The 27,650-nt window shown below is 39.7% G+C and overlaps 1 protein-coding gene and 1 non-coding gene across 2 annotated transcripts in view; both read left to right on the top strand.

Moving 5' to 3' along the window:
- Positions 1-27,236, top strand: part of LOC143683009 (olfactory receptor 13A1-like) — a 39,975-nt gene extending 12,739 nt beyond the window's left edge. The window contains exon 3 of the mRNA XM_077159339.1: positions 26,236-27,236. Coding sequence (XP_077015454.1) covers positions 26,236-27,236 — 1,001 coding nt within the window. The remainder of the gene's footprint in view (positions 1-26,235) is intronic.
- Positions 18,095-18,284, top strand: LOC143685395 (U2 spliceosomal RNA). Its single transcript, XR_013176631.1, has one exon. It is a non-coding gene; the product is annotated as a U2 spliceosomal RNA (small nuclear RNA).
- Positions 27,237-27,650: the final 414 nt, after the last annotated feature.

Here is a 27,650-nt window from a genome sequence, read left to right as displayed (position 1 = left end):
TAGGGCACTCAATATCCTCACAGATCATGAAGAAGGGACATGTGATATTGTAGGAAAGCGCTGCTACTTTTATGTAAATCAATCAAGTAAAATAAAGCAAATCATCTAGGACATGAAATCGAAGTTTCAGATACTGCAAGAACGAGGGACTCCCTGGACTTAGGATCTATTTAAGTGCTTGAAACCTGGGTCTTTGAGACACTGGATTAGGGATATATCCCAAATACTTTCACTCCTTTCTCTAATAATATTTATCACAATATCTTTAATTCATTGTTTTATTTCCAGAATAACAGATATGAAGCAACAGTCTCACTTCCAAAATCATTTGGGAAATCAGGCTTTTGATCTCAAGTACTGCACTTATGATGCCTTACAGGACAAAACCCAAGTTTACTACCTTTTCTTACTCCAAAATGCCGTTGCTCCTGAATAATATTGCTGACCATTCTTTCAAGAATCTTGTCGCTGACTTTGATGGAATACATTTTCCCAGAATTTCCTCTATTGCCCAAAGTACCAGAACATATTCCTTCCTCAGTGGGCCATGACTCTGGACATTTCCAGTGATGAGGACAACTGGGGTAGACCCTAGAATCCTGGGACAGCCCACAATCAATCTTAATCAGTGACTCTTTCTACAAAAGATCTTCGTTAAAAAGAGGGAAATGTTAATGAGCTGCCTGTGAAGATGACATGGGGCAACTGAAACACTCATTCATTGCTGCTGGACATTCAAGATGATATGGCCACTTTGGAAGACAGATTGGCAGGTTAGTAGAAAGCTATAATATGCCTATGATGGGATCCAGCAACTGGGTTCCGAGGTGTTTACCCAAAAGTGGTGAAAGCTTATGCCCACAGAAAAGCCTGCACATGAATGCTTAAAGCAGCTTTTCATAATTTCCAAAAACAAGAAGAAATCAAGGAGAACTTTGAAAGGTGAATGGATAAAAAAATACTGTGGCATATCCATACAATGAAACGTTGTCAGAAATGAGTTAACCATGAGAAGACATGGAGGAAACAATGGTAAAAGAAAAAAAAAACTAGGTTGTAAAGCCTACATACTGTATGATTACAACTATAGGACATTCTGGTAAAAGCAAAGTATGAAGACATAAAAGTTCAGCAGATGCCACAGTAATGGGGAAGAGATTGATTATTATACTTAAATCAGTTGTATATATATATACAAAACTGCAAGAAAGTAAACTCTGTAAAAGCAAGAAAAACTAAGTACAAATCTTACAAAATAGATGCAATGTTTGTATGCTGAAGGGTATAAAACTTTGAGAAAATGGAAATGACCATCCATAAAAAGGCTGAATAATGGCTTTGGAGACTTTAAATTCTTTAAAAGTCATTCTCCACAAACTTTAATCTAAAAAATAAGTGCAATCCAAATCCAAATCTTGGGAGGTTTTTCTTAAAAATAGAAATAGACAAGTTCATTTTAAAATGATTATGGTAAAGCAAAAATGTATATAAGACCCATCTAAACACTTCTGAAATGTTTCAAATGTTAGTGGACTCTCTCTGATTTCAAGACTTAGAATGCTAGTAATAACTTGTATTTTCAGAAGGGTATATGTGTAGATCAATGGAAAGAAATAGAAAGCTACAGGCCACACATATATGATCAACTGGTTAAAAACAAAGGTGTAAAGACAATTCAGCAAAGACATGATAGTCTTTTCAACAAATTCTGCCAGAACAATTGGATTTCCATATATCAGAAAAATAAGTCTCAACTTTTACCTCACAATATTTACAAAATCTTTTTGCAATGGATCAAATACCTAAACATAAAAGCCATCCCTGTACAATAAATTCTAGAAGAAACATAGTAGTAATTCTTTGCATCCTTGAGGTAAATAATGATTTCTTCTGAAGGACACAAAGTAAATAAATGATCAAGGAACAACTGGATAAGGTGGGATACATAAAAATTTAAAACTTCTTTGCAGAAGAAAGCAAGGAAAATCAGAAAAGAAATCCACAGAAAAGGATAAAATATTTGTAAAACTTGTTTCTGATGAAGGACTAGGGTCCAGAATACATAAAGTTCTCTCAAAGTGCAATAATAAGAAAGCCAAAGAACCCAAAAAAGTTGTCAAGGACATTGCACCAAAGGTTATACAGATGGCCACAAAGCACATAAAATGAATTTTAACATCATCGATCATCAGTGAAATGCAAATTAAAAACACAATGAGATTCCATTACATACATATCAGAATAACTAAAATTTGAAAACACTAAAATTAAAATTACCGAATGTTGCCAAGAAGGTTGAGTGAATCACACTCTAACACACTGCTGGAAAAAATGTAAAATGGTTGAACCACCTTGTAAAACATGTTGGAGGATTCTTAGCAAGGTAAAGGTACATCTCCCACAGGTACAGCATTTCCACTAGTTAATATTGACCTAAAGAAAACAAAAGCATAGCTACACAAGCACTTGTTTAAAAAATGTATGCAGGAGGGCACAGAATTCAAGAGTATCACTAAAGGTACTTTAAAGAATACAAAGCAAAAAGGAGAAAAGAATATATAGATCTGACAAATAAAATTTAAAAGATAAGATGGTGGAATCAAGAAATGCCTTTTCGGGCGGGCCGCGGTGGCTCAGCGGGCAAAGTGCTTGCCTGCTATGCCGGAGGACCTCGGTTCGATTCCCGGCCCCAGCCCATGTAACAAAAACGGAGAAACAGAATACAATAAAACAAGAAAATGTTTAAAGATGTTTCCCTTTCTTCCTTCCTTCTATCCTTCCTTCCTTCTCTCTGTCTTTCCTTTAAAAAAAAAAAAAAAAAAAAAGAAATGCCTTTTCAGTAATAACTTTGAATGTTAACAGGCTAAACTTACCAATTAAAATATACAGATTGGCAGAATGGATTAAGAAACATAATCCAGCTTATAAGAGACTCATCTTAGACACAAGGATACAAATAGATTGAAAGTGAAAGAATGGGAAAAGATCTTCCCCGCAAATTGTAACCAAAAGAAAGCAGGAGTAGCTATACTAATATAGGACAAAATAGACTTTAAATGTGAAGACATCATAAGAAACAAATAAGGACACCATATACTAATTAAAGGGTCCATTCACCAAAAAGATATAACAATCGTAAATGTTTATGCTCCCAAACAAGGAGCTCCAAAGTACATGAGACAGACATTGGCAAAACTGAAGGGAGTGATAGATGTTTCAACAATTATAGTAGGAGACTTCAATACACCACTCTTCTCTATAGATAGGACAAACACACAACCTATTTGGTGAGGGTGTGTTTTTTGGTTTTCTGTCTCTTGGGAACAATGAAATTATCTAACATTGAGAATCTTGATGGACTGTGGACTATGGGCCCTCTACATGATGCCTGATGAAAGCAGGTGGCTGAAGGATGCACTAAGAGAGAAGCAGAATGGCAAACAATGGTGTATGCTTATGAAAAAGCGCTGTGCTGCTACAAAAAAAGAACAATGTCGTGAGGCATGCAACAATGTGAATGAACATGTGGGACAGTTAGTGAGACAAAATAAGCCAGAAACAAGAAAAACAACAATGGTATGGTCACCATTAGAAAATAAGAAAACAGGGGCCTAGATTGCTAACTTTTAGAGAAGACATTAAGTCTGGAGTGGTGATTATTGTTTCTGGATTTTGAGAGACTGTTTTATATATGTACATAACCTGATATTTAGAGATAAGGACAAAGCTGAACAGGTTGGGGTTAAAGTAATTCAGAACATAGGGTTAAGGAAGACAGTGTCTATATTTTAGAACCACACATACTCTTTGAAACCAATGGAAGAAAGGTTTATTTGATCTGGAACTGGAATTCTCTGTAGTGCATAATCTAATTCAACCTATCTGTATAGCTCATTTGAATGGAAATACAAAGAGCACAGAATGAGAAAGAAGTCCTTTAATTCTGTATAGATTATTGTAATGCCTGAAACACCCTAGAGTATATTAATCAGACAATCAAAAAATATTGGAAAAATCCCCTGAGGTTGGGGAGAAAGACTATGAAACTATTAAACCTTACCATCAGGGAATCCCCTGATACTGTGTCAAACTTTAGGGACACCCAACTCAATAGGCCATGCCCTTGATCATGAGGCTTACTCTTGTGAAGCTTATGTAGGTAGCATACAAGCTTAGATTACCTATAGGCATGCCTAAGAGTTACTTCTCGAGGACCTCTGTTGTTGCTCAGATGTGGCCTCAGTCTCTCTAAACCCAACTCTGCAAGTGAAATCATTGCCCTTCCCCCTACATGGGATATGACATCCAGGGGTGAAAGTCTCCCTGGTGACATGAGAGAAGACTCCCAGGGATGAATCCAGACCTGGCACCATGGGATCAACAATTACATCCTGACAGAATGGGAGAATAGAAGTGTAATTAATAAAGTAACAGTGGCAGAGAGAGTTCAAATAGAGTCAAGAGACTACTCTGGAGGTTGCTTTTATGCAAGCTTCAGGTAGACCTTGCTACCTGTTATAACCTGCCAACCCCCAACCAACACCATTCTAGCCAATCCTAAAGAACACCTAGGGCAATTTATAAGATTCCACAAAGGGTTCCAGGCACTAGAGTAACTTTCCAGAAATCTACAACCTCCAGATGAGTCCCTGGTCCAGATAAATCCTGAAACCTAGCCCACCCTCTCCAGAACATCAGATAATCCCATCTCCCTACCCCATATTAGTGACAGACCCTTCCAATATCAAAAATTTAGAATTGTCATAGCCCAAACAACCCCAATGAAAGGTATGGAAAGATCAAAGGTGATGGTGGAATTATACATAGAAGATAGAACTTAACAAATGAATATGAATGCTGAATAATTAAATTAGTATCTCTTTTAATCTCCACTATTTTAGATCAGCTACAAGTAAAACCCTAAAATTGTGATATTGTAACCCATGTCAAAGTCTGAAATATGTTCTACAACTAATTGTGGTGCTGTGCTTGGAAATTTGTAGCTTTTTTGTATATATATTGTTGTTCAAAAAAAAACAAGGAAAAAAGTTTATTGTGATGATAAAATAGTATTTAAGACCTCTAGCCTCCTATATTCTGGGGCAGCTAGAAGGAAAAATATGAGAGGATTGTATGGTAGCCCATGACAAACTCTGGGATCTATCCTGTAACGACTTTTTGAAGAGTTCTTTGAAAACTATTTAATTTTTATTTCTTTGCTTTGTATATATATTATACTATACAATTTTAAAAGTTTTTTTTTAAATGTATGCAGAAGCTTTATTTGTGAGAAATGGAGAGCAATCCAAGAGCATCCCAATAGGTGTATGAAGAAACAAATAGTGGTATATCCATATAGGGTAAAACTTGTCAGAAATCAAAAGTACTAAACTGAACTTAACAAGACAGTGACTTAAAGGGCTCCAGGGAACCGTACCCTACACACACACCATCTCTTAACAACTAGCAAAAACTGACATAGCCATATCTGTCAACACTCTGGGAAAAAAAAAAAAGAGTTGCAGTAACCAGGAAACTGCAAAGTCAAGAAAAAATCCCTGAAAGGGTAGGCAAAACTTGTGTTGTCCTTGTTATCTCCTCAACCTCCTTCTCCCCAGCCATTGTGGAGCCAGGCTGAATTCCCTGGCGGGACCCTGCCTCTCTTCCAGAGGGAACAGAATAACCCCCGTACACACTGAAGTGCCCATAGCTGAGCATTCATCTATGTGCTTGGAGATTGAGACTGAATCAGGAAAGAATTGAAAGCAAAGACTCAAAGACATATTTTCACACTGATGTTTATAGTGGCATCAGTCACAACTTCCAAAAGTCAGAAGTGACCTGAGTATTCATCAACTGATGAATGGATAAATAAAATATGCCATCTCCATACAATGGAGTATTTTCAGCCATAAAAATGAATGAAATTCTGATACATGTGACATCATGTGGTGATGAAATAAGCCCCACACAATGACAAATGTCATATAAGTCCACAGACTTGAAATAATTAAAATAAGCAAAAGATAAAGTCAGAATCTAGAATATAAATTACTAGAGGATGGTGTGGGGATAGGTATGGCTTAAAATGTACAGGGCTTATCTCTTAAATGATGGTAATATTTGGTAATGGATGGTGGTGATGGTAGCTGTCATGGTTAGGGACAGGTGTCAACTTGGCCAAGTTGTGGTACCTGTTCATCTGATTGGGCAAGCGCTGGCCTGTCTGTTGCAATGAGGACATTTCATAGGATTAGGTCATGATCACGTCAGCTACATCCACAGCTGATTCCATTTGTAATCAGCCAAAGGGGAGTGTCTTCTGCAATTAGTGATGCTAAATCCAATCATGGGAAGCCTTTTAAGGAGGACTCAGAGGAGACAGATCTCATTCCTGCTTTGGCTGGTGAGCCCCTCCTGTGGAGTTCGTCCAGGCCATCCATTGGAGTCATCGGCTTCGCAGTCTGCCCTGTGGATTTTGGACTCTGCGTTCCTATGGTCACGTGAGACACTTTCATAAATTTTATATTTGCAAGTGTTCCCTGTTGATTCTGTTTCTCTAGAGAACCCTAACTAATACATCTTGGTACCGGGAGTGGTTCTTAAGGAACAGAATCTTAAAAATGGGTTTTTATGAATGGTTTTCTACTCTGACTGGGCTCAGAGACACTAAGGACTCTGATTCCCGTAATCAGAATGACACTCCCAATCCATGGACTGAGTTGGCAAAGGAGATAGTCAAAATATCATCATTCGATTCTCCTAATGCTTCGCTTGTATGAAGCCAGACTCTGGGGGATAATGTTTTTGACACCTTTACAGAGTTTTGTAGGAATAAGAGTTATAGAGATGTTGGTTGGTTGTTGTTAGATACACTGTCTACATTAAAGGGTGAAAGGGATGGGCTTAAGGCTTCAAACAAGAAGCTTAAGTGCCGTCTGAAAGATGTAGAGGTTTCTATGAGTATCCTGAAGGAAAATTTTATTTCCTGTAGCCATAGACTTGAGATCTCTGAAAATCAGACTCAGAATCTTATTGTTAGAGTAGCAACTTTACAACGTAAACTGAAATCTCAGTCTTGCATGGTGTCTGCCGTTAAAGTGAGGGCATTGATTGGAAAGGAGTGGGACCCTGAAAAATGGGATGGTGACATATGGATTGATAATGATGTTGGGGGTGAGGTTGAAACCCTAGACCATGCTGAGCCTTCTTTAGATAACCCTGTAATAGTCTGCCCTGAGGACATAGCCGCCCCACCTCCAGCCTGCCTTGAGGAGTTGGCCACCCAACCTCCTCCTGAAGGGATTAGCCCTAGAGTTATTAATCCTGTTTCACCATATGAAACTGCAAATGAAAGCCCTGAAGCAAATGGCTTGGAAGATATTTCTCATTCTTTTCATGACCCACCCCCACCACCCCTCATTTCTTCCAGACCTATCACTAGACTAAAGTCCCAACAGGCCCCTAAAGGTGAGGTACAAAGTATCACACATGAGGAGGTACGTTATACTCCAAAAGAACTGAGTGAGTTTTCCAATTTATATAGACAGAAATCAGGGGGATATGTGTGGCAATGGATTTTAAGAGTGTGGGATAATGGTGGGAGGAACATAAGGCTGGATCAGGCTGAATTTATTGATATGGGCCCACTAAGCAGAGATTCTGCATTCAATGTTATAGCTAGAGCAGTTAGAAAAGGTGTTAACAGCTTGTTTGGGTGGTTGGTTGAAACATGGATCAAAAGGTGGCTAACATTACCTGAGGGTGAAATGCCAGAACTGCCCTGGTATAATGTAGATGAGGGGATCCAGAGGCTTAGAGAGATTGGGATGTTAGAGTGGATTTATCATGCAAAGCCTGCTCTTACACCCCAGGAATGTCCAGAGGATGCACCTTTTACCAGAACAGTGAGAAATAAATTTGTAAGACTAGCACCATCATCCCTCAAGAGCTCTGTGGTTGCACTTCTCTGTAGGTCAGATATTACTGTAGGAACTGCTGTCACTGAGCTGGAATCCTTAAACACAATGGGGATGACAGGATCCCAAGTTGGCAGAAGCCAGGTGGCAGCACTTAATCACCAAAGACAGGGTAGACGTGGGTATTATAATAGACAACAAACTCAAAGGAGGCATCAAAATTATATGACACGCAGAGATTTGTGGCATTGGCTAGTAAATCATGGGGTGCCTAGAAATACAATAGAAGGGCAGCCTACTAAATTCTTGTTGGAGCTGTATAAACAAAAGAGTTCTAGGTCAAGGGAACAGAAGTCTAACCTGAATTACAAAAACACAGAGTCACGGCCCTTAACCAATTTCCAGACTTGAAACAGTTTACAGACCCTGAGCCCCTTGAATGAAGGGGAGGCCAGGTCCCTATGGGGAAGAAACCTGTTACACTGCCACAAATTTATACTGTTAACCTTCCTCTAAGTCTTCCCCAAGGAGACCGACGGCCTTTTACCAGGGTAACTGTGCATTGGGGAAAAGGAAATGATCAGATCAGATATTTCGGGGATTATTAGACACTGGTTCAGAAGTGACATTAATTCCAGGGGACCCAAAACGTCACTCTGGACCACCAGTCAGAGTGGGGGCTTATGGAGGCCAGGTGATCAATGGAGTTTTAGCTCAGGTCCGTCTCACAGTGGGTCCAGTGGGCCCCCGGACCCATCCTGTAGTTATTTCCCCAGTTCCGGAATGTATAATTGGCATAGACATACTGAGCAACTGGCAGAATCCCCACGTTGGTTCTCTAACTCGTGCAGTGAGGGCTATTATGGTGGGAAAGGCCAAGTGGAAGCCACTAGAACTGCCCCTACCAAGCAAAATAGTAAATCAAAAGCAATACCGTATTCCTGGAGGGATTGCAGAGATTACTGCCACTCTTAAGGACTTGAAAGATGCAAGGGTGGTGATTCCCACCACATCCCCATTCAACTCTCCTATTTGGCCTGTGCAGAAAACAGATGGGTCTTGGAGAATGACAGTGGATTATCGTAAACTCAACCAGGTGGTAACTCCAATTGCAGCTGCTGTTCCAGATGTAGTATCATTGCTTGAGCAAATCAATACATCCCCTGGTACCTGGTATGCAGCTATTGATCTGGCAAATGCTTTTTTCTCAATAGCTATTAGTAAGGACCACCAGAAACAGTTTGCTTTCAGCTGGCAAGGTCAGCAATATACTTTCACTGTCCTACCTCAGGGGTATATCAACTCTCCAGCCCTATGTCATAATCTTGTTCGCAGAGACCTTGATCGTTTCTCCCTCCCACAAGACATCACACTGGTCCATTATATTGATGATATCATGTTGATTGGACCTAGTGAGCAAGAAGTAGCAACTACTCTAGATTTACTGGTAAGGCATTTGCGTGTCAGAGGATGGGAGATAAATCCAACAAAAATACAGGGGCCTTCTACCTCAGTAAAATTTCTAGGTATCCAGTGGTGTGGGGCATGTCGAGATATCCCTTCTAAGGTGAAGGATAAATGGCTGCATCTGGCCCCTCCCACAACCAAAAAAGAGGCACAACGCCTAGTTGGTCTTTTTGGATTTTGGCGACAACATATTCCTCATTTGGGTGTGCTACTCCGGCCCATTTATCGAGTGACCAGAAAAGCTGCTAATTTTGAGTGGGGACCAGAACAAGAGGAGGCTCTGCGACAGGTCCAGGCTGCTGTGCAAGCTGCTCTGCCACTTGGGCCATATGATCCAGCAGATCCAATGGTGCTGGAAGTGTCAGTGGCAAATAGAGATGCTGTCTGGAGCCTTTGGCAGGCCCCTACAGGAGAATCACAACGCAGACCCTTAGGATTTTGGAGCAAAGCCTTACCATCTGCTGCAGATAACTACTCTCCTTTTGAGAAACAGCTTTTGGCCTGCTACTGGGCCTTAGTAGAGACTGAACGCTTAACCATGGGCCACCAAGTTACCATGAGACCTGAGTTGCCTATCATGAGTTGGGTGTTGTCTGACCCACCAAGCCATAAAGTTGGGCGTGCACAGCAGCACTCTATTGTAAAGTGGAAATGGTATATACGAGATAGAGCCAGAGCAGGTCCTGAAGGCACAAGTAAGTTACATGAAAAAGTGGCACAGATGCCCATGGTTTCCACTCCTGCTGCCACATTACCTTCTCTTTCCCAGACCAGAGCTATGGCCTCTTGGGGAGTTCCTTACAGTGAATTGACTGAGGAAGAGAAAACTCGGGCCTGGTTTACAGATGGTTCAGCACGATATGCAGGTACCACCCGAAAGTGGACAGCTGCAGCATTACAACCCCTTTCTGGGGTGTCCTTGAAGGACAGTGGTGAGGGAAAATCCTCCCAGTGGGCAGAACTTCGAGCAGTGCACCTGGTTGTTCATTTTGCTTGGAAGGAAAACTGGCCAGAGGTGCGTTTGTATACTGACTCATGGGCTGTTGCTAATGGTTTGGCTGGATGGTCAGGGACTTGGAAAGACCATAATTGGAAAATTGGTGACAAAGAGGTCTGGGGAAGAAGTATGTGGATAGACCTTTCTGAGTGGGCTAAAAACATGAAGATATTTGTGTCTCATGTGAATGCACACCAGAGGGTGACTTCAGCAGAGGAAGATTTTAATAATCAAGTGGATAAGATGACCCGTTCTATGGATACCAGTCAGCCTCTTTCCCCAGCAACTCCTGTTATTGCCCAATGGGCTCATGAACAAAGTGGTCATGGTGGTAGGGATGGAGGTTATGCATGGGCTCAGCAACATGGACTTCCACTCACCAAGGCTGACCTGGCTACAGCCACTGCTGAGTGCCCAATCTGCCAGCAGCAGAGACCCACACTCAGCCCCCGATATGGCACCATTCCCCGAGGTGACCAGCCAGCTACATGGTGGCAGGTTGATTACATTGGACCACTCCCTTCATGGAAGGGGCAGCAATTTGTTCTAACTGGAATAGACACATACTCTGGATATGGGTTTGCTTTCCCTGCATGCAATGCTTCTGCCAAAACTACTATTCGTGGGCTTACAGAATGCCTTATCCATCGTCATGGTATTCCACATAGCATTGCTTCGGATCAAGGAACACACTTCACAGCAAATGAAGTGCGGGAATGGGCACATGCTCATGGAATTCTCTGGTCTTACCATGTTCCCCATCATCCAGAAGCTGCTGGATTGATAGAACGGTGGAATGGCCTTTTGAAAACTCAATTACGGTGCCAACTAGGTGGCAAAAACTTGAAAGGCTGGGGTAATGTTCTCCAGGAAGCTGTGTATGCTCTGAATCAGCGTCCACTGTATGGTGCTGTTTCTCCCATAGCCAGGATCCATGGGTCCAGGAACCAAGGGGTGGAAATGGGTGGGGTGCCACTCACTATTACTCCTAGTGATCCACTAGGAAAATTTTTGCTTCCTGTCCCTGCTACCCTGAGTTCTGCTGGTCTACAGGTTTTGGTTCCAAAACGGGGTGTGCTTTCTCCAGGAGAAACAACAGTGATACCATTGAACTGGAAGTTAAGATTGCCACCAGGCCACTTCGGGCTACTTATGCCTCTGGATCAACACACCAAGAAGGGGATTACATTATTGTCTGGGGTAATTGACCCTGACTATCAGAAGGAAGTAGGACTGCAACTACATAATGGAGGTAAAGAAGAGTTTTCTTGGAATACGGAGATCCCCTGGGGCGTCTATTAGTACTACCATGCCCTGTGATTAAAATCAATGGAAAACTGCAACAACACAATCCAGGCAGGACCACTAATGGCTCTGAGACTTCAGGAATGAAGGTTTGGGTCACCCCACCAGGCAAAGAACCACGGCCAGCTGAAGTGCTTGCTGAGGGGAAAGGGAACATGCAATGGGTAGTGGAAGAAGGTAGTGATAAATATGAACTTCGACCACGTGATCAGTTACAGAAACGAGGATTGTAATGCTGTTTTGTTTGTGTTATACTATTTAAGTTGTAAGATATCAAGTTTAAGAATGAATGTTGCCCAAGGATTTGCACGCTATTCTGGAGAGATTTAATGTGTTTCCAGTTATATGCAGGACAGTTGAGTATTGTCAGGTAAAAGAAAAAAATGTGTGCTTATTTGTTTTCATTTGGAAATTAAGTATGGTCTAAGGTGATATATATATATATGTGCCAAATTGACAAGGGGTGGACTGTCATGGTTAGGGACAGGTGTCAACTTGGCCAAGTTGTGGTACCTGTTCATCTGATTGGGCAAGCGCTGGCCTGTCTGTTGCAATGAGGACATTTCATAGGATTAGGTCATGATCACGTCAGCTACATCCACAGCTGATTCCATTTGTAATCAGCCAAAGGGGAGTGTCTTCTGCAATTAGTGATGCTAAATCCAATCATGGGAAGCCTTTTAAGGAGGACTCAGAGGAGACAGGTTCCATTCCTGCTTTGGCTGGTGAGCCTCTCCTGTGGAGTTCATCCAGGCCATCCATTGGAGTCATCGGATTCGCAGCCTGCCCTGTGGATTTTGGACTCTGCATTCCTACGGTCACGTGAGACACTTTCATAAATTTTATATTTGCAAGTGTTCCCTGTTGATTCTGTTTCTCTAGAGAACCCTAACTAATACAGTAGCACAACATTTGAAGGCAGCTAACAGCACTGAACTATGTATCTGAATATGATTCAAAGGGAAAATGTTCCATTGTATATATGGTAGCTGAATAATTTTTTCTCAAATCCATTGGAATGACACAACACAAACAGTGAACCCCATGTTAAGCCAAAGACTTTAATTAAAGTACAATTATAAACTGGGCTATCATCCGTTGTAAAATTTAAAGACTGAACCAGAAATCTTTCCTCAAGGTCTCTCTACCAGAATCATAGTAAACTTAATTAACAGCACTGAAATATATACCTGAATGCGGATTAAAGTGGAAATTTTGGATTGTATACCTATCAAAAGAAAAAAATTTTAATCCATGGAAGAGTGCTACACAAACAGTGAACCATATCTTGTCTAATTTTTCTGGGAAGAACTTATTTACAATAGCAGTGATGTTTGGAATATTTTTCTTGTTCCTAATCTTAGAAAGAAAGCATTCTGTCTTTGATCATTGTAGGATACTTGCTGTGGGTTTCTCATATACTCCTTTTGGCATGTTGAGGAAGTTTACCTCTATTCCTAGTGTTCTAAGGGTTTTTATCAAGAAGTGGTGCTGGATTCTGTCAAATACCTTTTCTGCATCTACTGAAATGATCATGTGCTTTTTCCTTTATTGTGTCAGTGATTTTATGTTGCGCCAAACTTGCGTACCAGGATAAAATTGCACTTGATCATGGTGTTAGTTGTTTTGTTTCGTTTTGTGTTGCTTTGGGTGCCGAAACCTGGGAATGAACCAAGGGTATAATTCTTTTAGCGTGCTGTTGGATTATGTTTGCTAGCATTTTGCTGAGAATTTTTGCATAGATATTCATAAGAGACATTCATATATTTAGAATGATGAATAACTTAACATCAATAGCAGAATAGTAGTATTCTTTTCTTGTAGCATCTTTATCTGACTTTGGTATGAGGGTGATGTTGGCCTCGTAGAATGAATTAGGGGATGTTCTCTCCTCTTCAGTTTTTGAAAGAGTTTGTCCAGATTTGGAGTTAAGTCTTCTTGAAATGTTTAGTAGCAGTCCCATGTGAAGCCATCCGCTCTTGGCCTTTTCTTTGATCTGAGGCCTTTGTTTACTGATTCAATCTCTTTACAAATAATTGATTTGTTGAGAGCTTCCATTTCTTCTTGAGTCAATGAAGACAGTTTGTGTGTTTCTAAAAATTGTTCCTTTTCTTCTAGGTCATCTAATTTATTGGCATGCAGTGTTTCACAGCATCCACATATAGTCCTTTTTATTTCAGTGGTGTTGGAAGCAGTGATCACTTTTTATTACTGATTTTCATTATTTATATCCTCTCTCTTTTATTTTTTGTCAGTCTAGGTAAAGCTCACTCATTTTTTCAAAGAACCAACTTTTGGTTTTCTTTTATCTCTCCGTTGTTTACATTCATTTGTTTGCATTATCTTTCATTTCTCTCCAATCTATTCCTTACTATTTCCATTCTTCTGCTCATTTTCTTTTTACTAATTCTCCCAGTTTTGAGGTTAGGTCTCTAATCTGTGGTCTTTCTTCATTTTCAATGTAAACACTTAGAGTTATAAATTTTCCTCTCAGCACTGCCTTTGCTGCATCCCATAATGTTCGGTTTGTTGTCTTTTCATTTTCATTTGCCTCAAAATATTTCCTAACTTCCCTTGAGATTTCCTCTTTCACACATTTGTTTAGAGTATGTAACTTAATTTTCACATATTTGTGAATTTTCCAGTTCTCCCTCTGTTATCCATTTCTAGCTTCATTCCATTGTGGATGGAGAATATACAATTTAAGATTTCAATATTTTTTAATGTATTGAGACTTGTTTCTTGACCTAACAAATGGTCTATCTTTAACAGTGATCAATGTGCACTCAGGAAGATTGTGTATCCTGTTTTGTTTGGTGAAATTTTCTATATATGTCTTTTACATCCTGTTGGTTTAGAGTACTGCTCAACTTCTATATTTCCTTACTGATCTTCTGGCTAGATGTTCTAACTACTATTGAAAACAGTGTAGTAAATTTCCTACTATTCATGCAGAGCCATCAATTTCTTCCTTCAAATAAATCATTAGTATTTGCGCATATGTTTTGGGGACTTGCTGTTATTTACATTTGTTACACCTTCTCGTTCAATTTTTCCCTTTTTCAGTATATAAGGATTGTTCTCTTTGCTCATTACTAGTTTTGACTTAAAATCTATTTTATCTGATATTAATGTAGCTATCCCAGCCATTTTCCGGTTACTACTGGCATGGCATATTTTTTCTTCCTTTCACTTTCAGCTGAAGGCGAGTTTCTTGCAGTCAGCATACAATTTGGTCATGCTTTTTTTTTTCCCAACGCTTTCTGCCAATCTCTGATTTTATGGAAGAATGATTCCATTCACATTTAGAATCACTACTGAAAGGTGGTACTTTCTTCTGACATTTGTGATTTATCCTTTGTAAGTCTTATATTTGTCTTGATTCTTCAATTGTTCCATTAATGCCTACCTAGATTTATATTTATTTGATTTTTGTGTTGTACCATATCGATTGCTCTCTCTTTTCTATCTAGATATATTTTATATATCTTTCCTTTAGGTTACCATGGGTTTAAAATTCATCATTCTAAATATATAATTATCATATTTGCTCTGATACCAACTTAACATCAATAGCAGAAGTATAATTTTCCTATATTTCTGTTTCCTACTTTTTTTTTTGGACTTGTTACCACTTATATCTTTGTACATTGTACATCAAAAAGCACAGGCTTATCATTATTCTTTATCCATTTTCATTTTAGCTTTAGAAAGTAGGAAGAGAATTTACACACCAAACATTGCACTACAAGAATACTTGCATTGTCCAAATGGTTATCTATACCACAATCATTATTTTCTTTATGCTGCTTTGAAACGTTAGTGTCTATGGTCCTTCACGTTCAGTCTGAAGAACTACCTTTAGCATTGCTTGTAAGACAGATCAAGTGGTGATGAATTCCCTTAGCTTTTATCTGGAAGTGTCTTAATCTTGCCCCCATTTTTGAAAGGAAGTCTCACCAGATACAGAATTCTTGGTTGGCAGTCTTCTTTCAGCTCTTTATTTCTACCCACAGCCATTTTACCTCCAGGTTTTATGAATAAAAATCAGCCCTTTAGCTAATTGTGACTCCTTGTATGCAGCTTTCGAAACTCCCTCCTTGCTCTTTGCATTGGATACATACGATGAGCATTGGATAGGATGCCATCTTCTACATGATTACCATGTTTGGTGGACTCTGGCATCTTTGATATGTATATTCATGTCTTTGCAAAATTTAGGAAGCTCTCAGTTGTTATAACTTTGAAAAGTCCTTCTGCCCCGTCTCTCCTTTTTCTCCTTCTGAGACTCCCATAATACATATATTGCTATGCTTGATGGTGTCCTACATGTGTCTTAGGTTATTTTCACTTTTTCTAATTCTTTGCTTTCTCCTCTTCAGCATGGCTCATGACATGTGTCTTGTTTTCAAGTTCACTGATGCTTTAATCTGCTAGTTCCAATCTTCTCTGAAACCCTCCAGAGAATTTTTCATCTTTAATTATTGTGGTCTTCAATTCCAGCTGTTCTATTTGGTTCCTTTTTTAATTTTCTATCTCTTTAATAAGATTCTGATATTGTTCATTCATTCCTTCCTTGATAGCCTATGTTTCTTTCTCTGTACATTCCCCATCGGCATTGTTAAGATTATTTTTTTAAAGGCTTTACTTGGTGTGTCCACATGATGGTGTGCAGTGTTGATGTTTTCTGGATCTTCATGTGCATGGAGCACAATTTCCTGCTTGTTTGGGGTTATTATACTCCTTCGTTATACACTGTATATGAAAAAATTGTTTCCTATCTGATCAAGGCATATGTATTCCGCAAACAGGATTGAAATTGGGATAAAAATACAGCCAAGATAAGTGCTGTGGATTTAACACATAGAGTTTCAAAATTTAAAAATAAAAAATAAGTGCTAAAGGAACACTGAATGAAAATTCAAGCAATTATTATGCTGCTTAAATGTATGAAAAATAATAAGAGGCATAAAAGAAACAAAAATACTCTAGGGATATGCCTGCATTGCTGTGTCTAATTTTTTTAAATATGTATAATTAGTAGAATGTAAGATTAAGACAGAATAGCCTTAACTGAATTGGTTTAAAAGTTAGTGAATTCTTCTACACAGGAACATTTGAAAATATAATGGTGATGCTTTCAAGGCAGATATTGCTGTGCTGCCAGAGAAATTGGCTGCAGTGCTGGGCTGCTCTTGCCCTTACAAGTTGAGGCTCAAATTGCCCAACTCTATCCTCAGCACCTAATTTGCAGAAAGCATTGGTCGTGAGTCATAGAACCATGTTTAATTGCCCCTGAGAGATTTCTCTTAGACTCTGCCTCCCCAGGACAAAAAACTGACCCCGGTCTTGGGAAAAATAGAGGTTGACTTGAAGACCAATTAAATCCAAGCCAAGAAATACAGGCAAGAGAGCTAGAAATTCACTTCACAGGGGACGGTGTCCATGGTCCCTGCAGCTCCTACTATGGACTGAAGCCACTTTCCCAGAGAGCCCACGAAGGTCACTGGAAGGTGAAAAGGTGAGTTAAGCATTAGATCCTAGGCTGAAATATGGAGCTTATAAACTGTTTATTTCACAGTAAGAATGGAATTGTTCACAGTTCTAGGAACTAAATATCGAGGCTAACCCAATTTTCTAATGGCAACATGTCCTAGATAAATTGCTACTTGAAGTTTATAAGTAAAACTCATGACCAAAGATAAGACTTCTCATAGAAAATACTTGGTTTCATGCACTACTATATAAAAGGCATAATGTCAAACCTTTTTTCAAGGTCACTGAGTTTATTCCTATCTATTATTTTATGTTTTGTCTAATATCTTGTTTACTCTCTCAATTGCCTTGTCAGTAACACGAAGCACAGGAATCTAAGACCCATGTCCATGACTAGAGAAGACTTGGAGGTCTCCCACTCAGTGATGGCTTCCAGAGAGAACTTTGTGAAATGGTGGTAGACACCAATCTCTTACCCAAAGTCAACAGACCAACATTCAAGAGTAGAAAATGTCTTCAGATTTAATGAAAGGAAATTATTAATCCAGTCCTATTAGGTCTGGCAGGGCTGTGTCTATGGTGGGTTCAGCACTTAGATAAGGGGCATCTAAATATTGTTGTCATTTGTCCTTTAAAAGTTAGAAAATTGAGAGAGAGAATAAAGTGGGGAAAGAACATGATACAAGGGTTATAGACAGGTGACCCTTCCCCCAGTGTATCCAGTGTGCATCAAGGCTCACAGTGTCCGGGGGCCCAGGGGGAGGCTGTTGCCACAGTGGTGGACCAAAGGCAGCCTGGGCCCTGACAGACCTTCAGCTCTTACAACTGTGCTGCTGTCCTCTCTGAGGTCTTGTCTTCACTCGCTGCCTTGTGGGGCTGCTCCAGGCCACTCATTAAAACTGTAATTCCTATCGCTTCTTGGCCTTTTGGCTAAGATCAAGTGTAGTATCTGTTCTTATCAGTTTAATATCTGATACGTCCTCTATCCGAGGACAATATATTAAATGGATTTTTGGAGCAGGAAGATGGAATAGGAGCTTGCTCCGACACTCCACGCATCGACCTGGTATTGCAGTACTTCCAGGAACGGTGCACCCCCTCCTCAATTGTGGTGTGAACTGACAGACTTGATTTTTCCTTGCTCTTCTGCTTTGCTTCTTTTCTTTACCAGACCGGGATGTCTACAGCTCTCTTCATGTTTTTCCCCCTAAGCTGCTTGTATGGTCGTTTCTTCTTCTTTCTTTTCTACTGACACGTCCTTTATTCATGGCAATGGCCAACCCAAGTTTCACGCAAGTGGTAAATAAATGCTAGGAAGTAAAAAAAAAAAGACAGTAATTCCTAGACTCTCCCACAGTCTTTCACAGGAGCTGCAGCCTAGATCACTTACTGTCTTCTCCAGAGGAACACATTAGAGCTCACTCTGTCTTCCAAGCAGGACAAGGAGTGCAGCAGCATCCTGAATGCATGGAAGGAGCCCCACAGCTTTGGGTGGTCCCAGGCCCCTCTGCTAGGGTGTGGGGTGGGCAGGGACATGACTGATTCTCTGTGGATGTCAGCTACTGGCTCTGAAAAAAGAGCCAAGATTTCCTTGGACCCAGCCTATAGAGAGGTATACCAGTAGTCTTTGACAAGGCCAGTGTGCAGTCATCTGATGATTATTGATTTATTACTCTTTTAGTGTTGTTTATATTTTTTCATACATATCTTCTGGAGTAGCCGTCAGTTACAAGAAATTGTACAGCAAGTACAGAGCATTCCCTTACACTCTCCCTCCACTGTCAACCATGTAGCGTTTCCCCTATTATAGCATCCCATGTTAGTGTGGAACACTTGTTACAACTGATAAACCAATATTGATATGTTATGTTAATTAAAGCCCACAGTTTGCATTAGGGTTCACTCTTTGCATTGTAGAGCTCTATATGTATTTTTTAACTTTTCATGTTGAGGAAATTTGAAACATTCAGGACATGAAAATGCAAGTTCCAACATATCCCAACTTCCCCAGATACCTAAATCCATCGTTACTGTGTCATTCTATCTATAATATTTTACCATCATTACTGTGTCATTATATGTATAATCTATCCATTTATCTATCACTCTAACTAACTTCTGAAGATTAGAGAGCGGGTGGCACACATCAAACTCCTTGAAAACGTGTACATTTCTGATGAACAAGTATATCCACTTATGTAATCACCCTAAGTGCATTTACCAAGTTCAAGAAATGCAATGTTGATATAAAACTTTACAGGTTATCTTCTAATTTTTTCTTATAACTCAATAATGTCCTTTTCAACCTCTTTACCTACATTCTTAGATCTCTTCCAGTACAATGTATTGCATTACATTTTCATTATTTATTTGATTTCTCTGTCTTGCATTTTCTAAATTTTGCAGATGCATACATACAGATCATAAATCTTCTTATCCCAATCCCTCCAAAGCAGTGGGATCAATCATATTGATAATATTGTGGTACCTTCACCACCAGCTTTTACTATAACTTTCCCTTCACCCCAAACAGAAACCCTACATTATGCATTAACTCCACATGGCCCCTGACTCCGACCCACGTAGCCTGCACTCTACTTTCAGTCACTATGTGTTTCATATTCTCTGAAATTTTCCTTATTGTTATCATGGAAATTAAATTTAACATATTAAATCAATAACAATATGATTACCTTCAATACTAACATAACATCTTAATCGCATATATAAATAAAAGTATGTTCTACATCTTTATATCCTCTGACTTTATGTAGTTCTTGATTCAAATTAAACATTTATCATTAGGAGTGCAAAACAATTGATCTGTCACCATATTTTATGCCTTTATGTTTAGACCATCAGGAAGAAAAAAGTTGGCTTACAAATGAGCATACAATGGTACTGGCATTTATATATAACTATGTCACTATGTTTACTGAGATATTTATTTCTTCATGTGGCTTCAGTCAACTTTCTATTGTCCTTTGCTTTCAACCTACAGAAATTCCCTTGGCAATTCTAGTAAGGCCACTATAATGGTGCCAGATTCTCTCAGATTTTCTTGATTTAGACATTTAGATGTCTAAATTCTCCCCTCATTTTTGAAAGATGGTTTCGTATGTACGGAATTTGAGGTTGGCAATTTTTCTGTACTTTCCTGTTCATGGACATTGTTGAGAACTTTCTATGCACTTACTGGACATCCACAAATTGTAATTTGTATGGATTCTACTTTGTCAACCATCCATTTTGTATTGAGTAGCTTGACTTCATATGTTTCAGTTGTAAGGCTGTTTTACATAGTCTGTATATGAGTCCTTAGTCACCTACAAGTACTATGAATAATTCCTCCAAGTCTGTGGCTTCCCTTTTCATTTTTTTATTATTTATTTATTTATTTATTTTGGATGGGCAGACACCGGGAATCAAACTCAGGTCTCTGGCATGGCAGGCAAGAACTCTGCCTGCTGAGCCACCACGGTCCACCCCCTATTCATTTTTAATAATGTCTAGTGATGAGAAGTTTTTAATTTTTATGAAAACTGCCTTGTCAGTGAACCTTATTATTAGTACTTTTGTGCCCTATTTAAGAAAGCATGTGTAAGAAATGTGGTCTACCAGATGATGAAGATATTCTCGTATGTTTGCTTTCAGTGACTTTATCATTTTACCTTTTCTCTTAGGGCATTAATGAATCAATTATCAATATTTATGAAGAGTGAGATAGCAGACAAGGTTGCATTTTTTCCATATGACTACTTAGTTGCTTCAACATAATTTGTTGAAAAGACATTCCTTTGCTGTTGAATCTTTTAATGTATCATCATAAAAATCACTTAACTAAGATGCATGGGTCTATTTTTTGACATTTATTCTGTTTCATTGATTTCTTTGTCTATCCTTAAAAATGAAATTGTTCTGAATATTGTAGCATTCATCATTGTAGTCCTGAGACCAGGCACTATAAACCCTCCAGATGTGTTATCCTTTTCAAAACTGTTTTCTCTATTGTAGGTCCTTTGTGATTCTATATCAATTTCAGAATCAGCTTTTCAATTTCTGTTTTTAAAAATGTCTGCTAGCATTAGCATTGAGATCACGTTAAATCTACAGATCAATTAGGAGACAGTTGGCATTGTAATAATATTCAGTCTTACAATTCATGAAAGTGGTGTATCTTGTATGAAATTTCTCTTGGCAATTTCTCATAGATTTTTAATTAGAGGTCTGTTTCAATTATCTTTCTAAGCATATCTTTTTGAGTTTTACTTATTTGTGCTGGTCTCTTAAAAAGAGTTGGAAAAGATTTCCCATCCATTGCTTTCTAAGTTCATGCAATAGTAGTAATATTTCTTCATGTAGATATTAGTTAAAATCCCAAGGGTTTTCATCCAAGTGAAGATTATTTTTACAACAAATTCAATGTCTTACACCAATATAAATGATATCGATTTTTTCTATTTCTTTTTGGATGGTTTTATAAAAACTGTGTTTTTCAAAGAAATTATGCATTTCCTCTATTTTCAAATTCATTGCCTTAAATATTATCATAATATTTCCTTATTATCATTTTAAGGTCTGTATGATCTGTAGATATATTATTTCTGTCAATTTTGTTTATGATAACTACTGTTTCCCTTTCTTTTTATCTTAATTACTCCTTTCAGGTTATTATCAAATTGTTAATCTTTCCATATGACCAACTTTTAAATATGTTTATACTCTCTGCTTTTTTATTTTATTTCATTAATTTTTTTGAAATTTTATTTTATTTGTTCATAACTTTTTATTGTATAATATATTGTATATACAAAGCAAAGAAATAAAAACACAATAGTTCCCAAAGGCCCCCTCAACAAGTAGTTACAGGGCAGATCCCAGAGTTCATCATGGGCTACCATATGATCCTTGCAGATTTTTCCTTCTAGCTGCTTCAGAATATAGGAGGCTAGAAGGCATAAATACTTTCATATCACCACAATCGAATCATTTTTCTTTTTTGTGTGAAAAATAACATATAGACCAAAAAGAAATACATTTCAAAGCACAGCACCACAATTAGTTATAGATCATATTTCAGACTTTGACATGCGTTACGATTCCACAATTTTAGAATTTTACTTCTAGCTGCTCTAAGATAATGGAAGCTGAAAGAGATATCAATTCAATGATTTAACAATCATATTCATTTGTTAAATCCTATCTTCTCTGTAGAATTCCACCATCACCATTGATCTTTCTATCCCTCTCTTTAGGGGTATTTGAACTATGGCCATTCTAATTTTTCATGTTGGAAGGGTCTGTCACTAATATGGGGTAGGGAGATGGAACCATCTGATGTTCTGGAGAGGCTGGGCTAGGTTTCAGGACTTATCTGGTCCAGGGGCCCATCTGGAGGTTGTAGGTTTCTGGACAGTTTCACCAATGCAAGGAACTCTTGTGGAATCTTATATATTTCCCTAGGTGTTCTTTAGGATTGGCTGGAATGGCTGGGGGGTGGCAGGTTGTGATAAGTAGTAATGTCTAACTGAAAGTTGCATAAGAGCAACCTCCAGAGTAGCCTTTTGACCCTATTTGAACCCTCTGTCACTTTATTAGTTACACTTCTTTTCCTCTTTATTTCATTAATTGTTGCTGTTACCTTTCCTATTTCCTACTTTTTACTTACTCTGTATTTAACAGGTTGGCTTGTTGCTTCTTAAATTAGAAACTTAGGATACTGAATTTAATCATTCCCACTCTCTCTTCTAATATATATTTAATTATAATATAATTTAAATCTATAAATTTCTCACCTATCACTGCTTGTTTGCTTCCCCAAAAGTATGAAAATGATGTAATTTTTTAATCATTCAATTCAAAATATTTTATAATTTTTCTTGTTGTTTCTTGAATGTATGTGATACTTAGAAATTTGCTCTTAAATTTTCATATACCTGGAATTATTCCAGTTATAATATGGCCACTGATTTCTAGTTTATTGTTGTCAGAAAACATTTGGGAAAATTTCAATATTTTCACATGTATTGAAATTCTCCATTTTATGGAACAACACACATCTAGATTGATAACATTCCATGTGTTCTAAAAAAGCAGAAATTGTTGTCCATTTCCAAATTTCTACATTTCCTAGATTCCCTTGACTAAGGTTCTGGCTGTGAATTAATTTTCACCAGAGTGGCATTTGCAAGATTTCCAAGTGGAGATAAGACAGAACTTCTTTCTACTTCTGTTACAGTAGGGAAGAAGAAATCTGAATTTTTTTCCTGTGTTTATTCATCTTGGACCCAAGTGACCAATTCAGGGATAAGGAGTTAGTGGTTAAGGTGTGAGAACAGGTCTCTGCACCAAGAAACCCTGCAAGAGGCACCAGGGCCCTCTCAGGAGGACCTTCCACATCAAGCAGGAAGATTCAACTTAGATGAAGACTCAGGGTGATGTTGGTCAGTTTAAAGCAGGAAAACACCAGTATTGGGGTTTCCTTTAAGACATTCACTCTGACTTCCAAGAAGCAAATATGAGGTGGGTATTGGGCCAAGAAACTGGACACCCTGGTGATGCCAAAAAAACTCTAATATAAATAAATAGATGAGAATGAGTTATAAGGACATTTTAAGAGGTGCTTAGGAAATTTTTATCTGCAGGCCTTGGAGACCTAGTTGGATGAGAGGTGAGCAAAATGTCAATCACTGTCATTTGTTCTTTGAACAAATATATCTCTTCGAATATGGTCAGGAGCTAAAGACCTGGCAATGAGCCAGAGAGGCGAGGCCCTGCTCCCAAGATGCTACATCTGAGACTTGGATGGTTGTGGGCCCAGGTGGGTGTGATACCTACAATGAGGAGACACGCACAAGAAAGACATATCAGGAGGCGATATCAGTGAGTTTGGGTTTGAAGGGTCTGTGGTTCATCAAGTCAGATAACACACAGAAGTGCTTGGGAGTCACAGGTCTGGAGTATGGGAGGGAGATCACCTGGAGTGATAGAGCTACAAATGACAGAGTGTGGGCAGAACCAGCTGCCAGAGTGGGAAGATGGACCAGGAGGACAGAGGGATCAACTGTGAGGAATCGTGCACATGGAAGGAGAGGCAAGAATATCCTTGACCCCGAAATCCTAGAATGAGCTGAGACTCAGCATCAGGGGATTGAGAAAAACTCTAGAATGAGCTGAGACCCAGCATCAGGGGATTGAGAAAACCTTCTGGACCAAAAGGGGGAAGAGTGAAATGAGACAAAGTATCAATGGCTGAGAGATTCCAAACAGAGTTGAGAGGTTATTCTGGAGGTTATTCTTATGCATTAAGTAGATATCACCTTGTTATCCAAGATATAATGGAGAGGCTGGAGGGAACTGCCTGAAAATGTAGAGCTGTGTTCCAGTAGCCATGTTTCTTGATGATGATGGTATAATGATATAGCTTTCACAATGTGACTACGTGATTGTGAAAAACTTGTGTCTGATGCTCCTTTTATCTACCTTGCTGACAGATGAGTAGAACATATGGAATAAAAATAAATAATAGGGGGAACAAATGTTAAAGTAAATTTAGTTTGAAATGCTAGTGATCAATCAAAGGGAGGGGTAAGGGGTATGGTATGCATAAATTTTGTTTTCTGTTTTCGTTTTATTTTTTTCTGAATAGGTGCAAATGTTCCAAGAAATGATCATGATGATGAATATGCAATTATGTGATGATACTGTGAATTACCTGATTATATATGTAAAATGAAATGATCAAAATAGGTATGTTTGCATTTGTTTGGTGTTTTTTGGTATTTAAAAAAATAAAATTAAAATAAAGAAAGAAAGAAAAAATATCCCCGACCCCAAAATAGATGAGAAGGGCAGCTACTATGGAAGGAGCCTGAGATGCAGGATTGTGTCAGATGCTGAATAGAGGCTCAGAGATGACCCATTGAAGGTAGTTCTGGATATGGCCGAAGGAGGCAGAAGTAGTGTCTCCATGACCATGTCAGGAGACAGCAGTGCATGGACGGCACAGAGAGAGAAGGAACAGACAGCACTCCACAAGGAATGTTCCTCTTGGTTTCACTGTAGAGGAAGGTTAGGGTGAGACATGCAGAACACAAATCTAGATGGCAAAGATTTTCGAGATGAAATTAAGAAAAGTCAATTAAGGGTATGTAGTTTTCAGAAAAATATTGCATGGAGTGCTGGTTGAGCAAATAAATGGGCTTCACCAATTGAACCTGTTGAGTCCTTCCTTTTCTTAGAGCAGGGTGGGTTCTAAAATAGTCACATGAGGAAACATGTGCCTGAAGCACTTATCACGTCAATTCTACAGTTTCCAGAGGAAGGGGCAAGCATTGAGGACCTCATGGAGTGGTGCCCAGGAGTCATGCCTGGCCAGGTGGAGAAGTCCAACCAGGCACTGGTGACAGGGTTTGTGCTGCAGGGGTCCTCAGAGCACCCACAACTGAGCATGCTCCTGTTCAGATGCTTCTTCCTTTACACTTTAGCCCTTGTGGGAAATAGATCATCACCAGCAGCTCTGGCCTCAAGAGCCCCATGCCTATGGGAAGAGACAAGAAGAGCCCCACCCCCAAAACAGCTGAAAAGGGCAGCTACTGAGGAAGGGGCCTGAGATGCAGGGTTGTGTGAAGTGACACAAAGAGGTTCAGAGATGACCCATTTCAGGGAGCTCTCCCTGTGGCAGCAGGAGGCAGAAGCAGTGCCTCCATTACTCTGTTAGCAAATGGCAGTGCATGGATGGGATAAAGAGAGAAAGAAGGAACAGCAAGGGCTGTTCCCCATGGTTTCACTGTAAACGAAGGTTAGGGTGAGGACAAGTGGGCCCAGAACACAAATCTAGGTGGAAACAATTTCAAGGAAAAAATGAAATGAAAAGTCAATAAACAATATGTGGTTTTCAGAAGATCATTGGAGTTGGTGGTGTTCAAAAAAATAAATGGGCATTCAACAATTAAACCACTTCACTCCTTCCCTTTCCAAGAACGAGATGGGCTATAAAGTAACCACAAAAGGAAACATGTGCCTGAAACACTTATCATGTCACCTCCACAGAGTTTCCAGAGGGAGGGACCAGCACTGATGACCACGTGAAGTGGTGCCCAGGAGTGATGCTTGGACAGTTGAGGAAGTCCAACCAAACACAGGTGACAGAGTTTGTGCTGCAGGGGTTCTCAGAGCACCCACACCTGCAGCTGCCCCTGCTTGGCTGCTTCTTCTTCCTCTACACCTTGGCCCTTGTGGGAAACACTCTGATCATCACCATCATCACCTGCAGCTCTGGTCTCCACAGCCCCATGTACTTTTTCCTGTTCAACCTGGCCACCATGGACATCATCTGCACCTCCTCTGTGCTGCCCAAGGTGCTGGTAGGGCTGGCCTGGGGGGAAAACACCATCTCCTTCCAGGGCTGCATGGCCCAGCTCTTCTTCCTTACCTGGTCTGGATCTTCTGAGCTGCTGCTGCTCACAGTCATGGCCTATGACCGTTATGTGGCCATCTGCCGGCCACTGCATTATGGGACCCTGATGAGCCTGCGGCTCTGCCTGGTGCTGGCCATGGGAGTCTGGATTGGCTGTGCCCTGAACTCTTCAGTCCACACTGGTCTGATGTCAAAACTGTCCTTCTGTGGCCCTAATGTGATCACTCACTTCTTCTGTGAGATCCCTCCACTGTTGCTGCTCTCCTGCAGCTCCACCTATATAAACAGCATCATGACCCTCTTGGCTGATGCCTTCTATGGATGCCTCAACTTCCTGCTCACCCTCGTGTCCTATGGATTCATCATTGCCAGCATTCTACGCATCCACTCAGCCGAGGGCAAGCAGAGGGCCTTCTCCACCTGCTCCTCCCACCTCATTGTGGTCTCTGTCTACTACTCAGCTGTGTTCTGTGCCTACATCAGCCCAGCCTCCAGCTACAGCCCTGAGAGAAACAAAGTGGCTGGAGTGCTGTACACAGTTTTGAGCCCCACCCTAAACCCACTCATCTATACATTGAGAAACAAGGAGTTCAAGACAGCCTTAAGGAAACTCCTCCCCTTTTGCAGACAGTGAATGCCATTCTTCTCTCCTGTGTTGCTCCATGCCCATTTTCTGAAAACCATACTTACAGAAGGTAGGCCTAGTTATCTGTTTTAACAAAATCATCCACAGCTTTGGCTGCTGGCCAAGTTGGTGTGGCTTTGCAGGGGTCAATTGATGCATTGGAACAACATGGTTGCATTGAACTGGCTTCAGCATGGTATCTCATGATGAGCACATAATAAATTTGGATCTGCAGAGGCTGACTTGGTTCCTAAGAGGCTCTTTTCATGCAAGACACATCCTGGATAATGTTCCAGGCTCTGGGTAACTGATTAGAGAGCCCTGACATCTACAACTGCTCCCTAGGCTTCTCCTGATCTCATCTTCCTTAGATGTCACAACCTCTTTCTCACATAGTAAGCCCTAAATGAAAAAGTTAATCAG

The sequence above is a fragment of the Tamandua tetradactyla genome, chromosome 5 (assembly GCF_023851605.1).
Source record: "Tamandua tetradactyla isolate mTamTet1 chromosome 5, mTamTet1.pri, whole genome shotgun sequence".
NCBI lineage: Eukaryota > Metazoa > Chordata > Mammalia > Pilosa > Myrmecophagidae > Tamandua > Tamandua tetradactyla.
The sequence above is the reverse complement of the archived record's forward strand: the minus strand, read 5'-3'. Positions and strand labels throughout refer to the sequence as shown.